At 40.6% G+C, this 4633-nt stretch overlaps 1 protein-coding gene across 11 annotated transcripts in view; it reads right to left on the bottom strand.

Moving 5' to 3' along the window:
- Positions 1–4633, bottom strand: part of MAGI2 (membrane associated guanylate kinase, WW and PDZ domain containing 2) — a 720301-nt gene that overhangs the window by 14902 nt on the left and 700766 nt on the right. For 2 of the 11 annotated variants that reach the window (XM_017745914.1, XM_017745916.1), the window contains one exon: positions 2436–2524. The exons of 8 other annotated variants lie outside the window; for them this stretch is intronic. In XM_017745914.1, coding sequence (XP_017601403.1) covers positions 2436–2524 — 89 coding nt within the window. Of the gene's footprint in view, positions 1–2435; positions 2547–4633 lie in introns of all 11 variants that reach the window. One more of the 11 variants, XM_017745915.1, reaches the window with a different exon arrangement.

Genomic DNA, 4633 nt, shown 5'->3' with positions numbered 1-4633 from the left:
AATGTTTGCAGTTCCACCAAGGTGGTCACAGGCAGAAAGGGCACTTTTCCAAAATGACTATTGATTTTTGCACTCACATCAGGTGAATGATATATGGGGTAGTTCAAGTTTCAAATAACACCCAACCTCAGCTCTGGAGATTTATAAAATGAGCATTAAAAATAGGATGAACTGGATTATTTGATCAGTACTCTGAACAGATAAGAGTATCTGCCTTCAAAGTATAGGCCAAGATGATTTAGCCATTTATTAGACAAATGCAAAAGCTTCACACATTCTAATAGAACTAGAAAAATCAGTTTGTAGCAGACTGCAAAATGGAGCTTTCTGAAGGATATAACTATATTCAAACAATAAACCCACAGTTTAAGCTCCCAATTTTTAATATATTTTTGCAAATATAAATGCAGTGGTCACTAGTAAGGGCTACCAGACCTATGATGCAAGGAAGCACAGGCATGTATCACTTGGTCTGGATGTACCTTCCAAAATACCTGCCTCTCTCTTGTGCTACATCCAAGTTCAAGTAAGCCTGCTGATCATCTTGCAGAAGTGATTATTTATACAAAAGGGAACAATTCCTTTGGGTGAAATGTGGTCTTATAACAGACTGCACTGTGATGTTACGGTAGGGCCTCTCCTAAGGCATACTGGAATGGTTCTGCATAAGGAAATTTGACTCCTTCCTCAGTGCTCTAATGAATGGTATAACAGCCACATTTTTGGTTGGGATAAGCCCCATCAAAATGGGCTCTTTAGGAAAATCCCCTCCGAACTCTTTCATTAAAAACACCTGAAATAGAAACATTTAATAAAAATTTGACATGACATTGCTTTTTTATCAAGCAAGTATCTCAGTTTTGGTGTTGACTGGAACTAAAATGCTTTTGATTTTCTGGATACATTATACTGAGAAAAAAAATTCTGTTTCAACACTTCCTGCCAAATAAATGAGAACCATTCACAGCTGGATGACTCTGCAAAACTAACTTTAGCTATATTTATAGAGTATTTACATTTCTACTTATTTCAGGAAAAAGACTTATTTCCTGTGTATGTTTTTCTAGAGGAAGAAAAATAAAGATGATGCCCAGAAAGTTGCGGTTATAAATATGTAGAACTTCTGTTGGAACTGTAGTTCATGGAGCTGGGACTCCTGGGACAACTGGGACTTGTAAAATGGCCCTAATTCCAGCCTGGATTTTAACCTCTCTGAGCTATGTTTAGTGAAGAACAAAACAGAGGTAAGGTGAGAATACAAGGAATGGTGGAAGTAACATTTCTATATGATGCAGGAACTTCGTGGCTGGGAGGTCTCTGATGGTGACATACACACTTGAACTACATGGGAACAATTCCAAACAGCCTCTAGATGTGTCCAGCTTTGCAGCAGCAAAGCATATGGATATGTCTGTGTTCAAAAAAAAATCTTATTTCTAGACACAGATCAGAAATGAGCTCTAACTGGAAATACATTGGTTACATTACCTGGATTTGCATGCACAAGACTGATAACTTAAGGCCAGTTTAGTGCCTGGGTGCTGGGGGCAGGAATTCTCTGAGCATCACACTGGAGGAACTGCTTGAAGCTCAAATGCTGGAAGAACACTCTGGGTGTAACTCCCTTTCTATTTCCAATCTGTCTGCTTCAATGTGTGAGACTGTATAATTGCAGTAAATGTACTACGTTGTGCAAAGTCAGCAGCAGACAGAGCTGAACGCATCTGGACACTGCTGTGTTTTCTGTGATGACAGCAATCAGTAGGAAAATAGAAAAAATGAGTCTTGCTTTTCCTTTGCTTTCCAGGTATCATATCTGGGCCCTGACTCTGTATTACAAATTAGATGTATCTGAACAACCTGTGCAGTTGGATCTGATTCTATGAAGAAAATAGCCTGAAATCAAGAGCAAAGTGCTTTGCCTAAATTCAGCATAACCACAGGGTTTGATAAATGAGTACTGCCTTACAGCACATTTCAAAATGTGTTCAATTTTACATCTGTTATTTCTTCAGGGGCTGCACATAAATATTGTTTGAGAACAGCACCTAACTTCCACCTTCATATTGCTAATATTTTTGCAAGCCAGGTGCCACAAAGAAGAGGAAAATTATGGCTTGAATGCAAAAGTTTAAGATCTTCTACCTGAAAAGTCATATTCAGAAGATAAATTTTTGTCATGAGAAAAAGTGAATATATAGCAGACCAATGCACTAGCAGCAGTGTAACATGCAAAACTCATTATTTAGGATATTAAAAGACATTTGTAGAACGCATAGCTGCTTTGATGTCTTAGATAATCGGTTATGAAAGAAAAGTCGAATACTGTAGAAACAAGTGAGCTAGCATGTAAGAAAAAGTTGAAAAATACTCTATTAACAGTTGTGAGAAACAAAATGTATTAGAAAGATAATATACATGCAGAGTTTACAAACCGTGTCTTTAGGGTGGCCCAATAAGTAGAAATATGGGGACCCATGCTTGTCACTTTTCATGCACATGGAGAGACTGGAAGGTACCATTCCTAAAGGAAGGGGAGGAACAGCCTAGGACCAATCATTAGAATTAACAGAACCAGTGACATACAGACATTTTACTATTGTTAGAGCAGAGAATTCTTAGTAAGTTTAGAACAACTGAGTAAGAAGCTTATATGTAACAGGAAAGAAGTATTTCTGTAAAGCTAAGACAAATAAGCATGCTGTAAGTCTAAATATTAGTGGATTATTGAAACTACAGTACATATATATTCAGGATATAGATTCACCTGGTCTATGGATATGGAGTACATCTTGAGGTGCTTCCTGAAGGAGTCATAACAAAGCAAAAGCAAAGGGCTTAATGCATTTAAGAACTGTGCCAATTTACTTGTATGAAAAATCCTTGTATTGGTATCAACTCTGACATTTTTGGTTTTTTTTGCTGGGGTAGTGCTGAAGCAGGAGATGAGAGTTTCTTCAAGGCCCCTTAGAAATGACTTACTGCTAAATAACTTGTAGCTTTTATCTCTTAACCATCAATTTGTATATACTGAAACTTTACTCTTCCTCCCTTAAACAGCCCAAACCGAATCTAAACTCTAGTACTGTAAAACCACCTGAGTGTAATGAACCCATGGTGTGAGCTGTGTATGCAATTTAGCATTGTGCAAAGAAACAGAGATTCCAAAAATACACACTGCAACCCCAGGACATGTCTTTTAATACAGCAAAACAAAGCAGGGGAGGACAGGGAAAGGGACCATCATTGTATAGATCCATAAAGCACCAACCATCACCACACGATGCAGATTTCTTGTCCTCCAAACCTCAATGATTCCAGTTCCCACAGCTCTGTGTATCTGCTAGTATCACAGTGTGACCTAGAATGCTCAGGGCCAGATCCAGATATCCAAGATAGGGCAACGGAAAAGTTTTCCAAAATCTCTCTGGGCTGGAGTCTCTAAAACTTGTAACTTCCTTCAGGAGTTCTTAAGCAACTTAAAACTAAGTGAAACTTGATAGAAACCTGATATCAAGCCTGACAGATGATTTTGTAGTCCTGAAAGCAGGAAGGGAAACAAATTCATTTCTTCTAGATGTTCCTCACAGGTGAAAATCAGTGGTTTTGCTCCCTCTGCACTACCAGACAGAAAGCAACCGGGGCAGGGGGTTATGCCTTGCTGGAGGGATGGAGTCCACCTACAGGTGCTAACCTGCCTCAGCCTTCCTTTACAGCCACCTTTACACCCTGTTACGCCTTCCTTCCTCAGCCTCCTTTACACCCCATTTGTGGTCATTTGATTATATGACTCATTGCTTTCAGAAACTTCTAGGAACTTATATATTTTAATGTACTATGAGTAATAAAATCTCCAGTCAGGAAAGGCCAGGAGCAGTAAGCCGGAAGAAACAATCTGCCAGGACTGCTGATGTGGGAACCTGTTAATCCATTGCTTTTCCTATTTCACATGTTCCCCCTGTTCCCTCCCTAGCCTTGGCCACTCCCTCGGTTTCTCCCTATTTGTTCTGTACCCCAGCCCCGCCCAGGGACCGCCCCTGGGCTCCTGGCCCCCCCCGAAGGAGAGCCCCTTCTCTGCCTCCTTTACCCCCCCTGCGTTGTGACGCTGCTGCTGCCGGAGCCAGATCGCGGGGCTGTCCCAAATGGACTCCGGGATGCGACTGATGGCATGGCCCTGGGAAACCCTCACTGAGCTCTCAGGGAGCAGCAGCCTGCTAGGCAGAGTGCAGTGGTTACAACATGCTGGGACTGAAACATCACAGGCTTTCCTAGGGAACTTCCTCCGAAGATATTTAGAGAAAACAGTAGCTATTCCCACAGAAAACTAGTTTTCTGGAGCTGATCAGTCATTAGAGGTAACTTGCTTCTTGCAGAACTCACAGCTGGATAGAGAGACTGATCTGTTAGTTTTACTTCCTCATTAATTTTATCATTTTGAGATTTTGTGAACAGTTTTCCCACATTTTGCCTTTAAGAATGACACTTCATCCCAGTGTTTGGCTATGCAAAGTACATGTCCTTCTCATGGTGTTTATGTAGCTATGGCTAAGGCCTGAAATACATGAGCATCTGTAATGAGGCTCCCACAGTGTGAAGAGACAGATTTTTTTTCAGAACTGCTGCACACCCAGTA

The sequence above is a fragment of the Corvus brachyrhynchos genome, unplaced genomic scaffold, assembly GCF_000691975.1.
Source record: "Corvus brachyrhynchos isolate BGI_N302 unplaced genomic scaffold, ASM69197v1 scaffold239, whole genome shotgun sequence".
In the NCBI taxonomy this organism is placed as follows: Eukaryota; Metazoa; Chordata; class Aves; order Passeriformes; family Corvidae; genus Corvus; species Corvus brachyrhynchos.
Note: the sequence above shows the minus strand (reverse complement) of the source record. Positions and strands in the feature narration are given on the sequence as shown.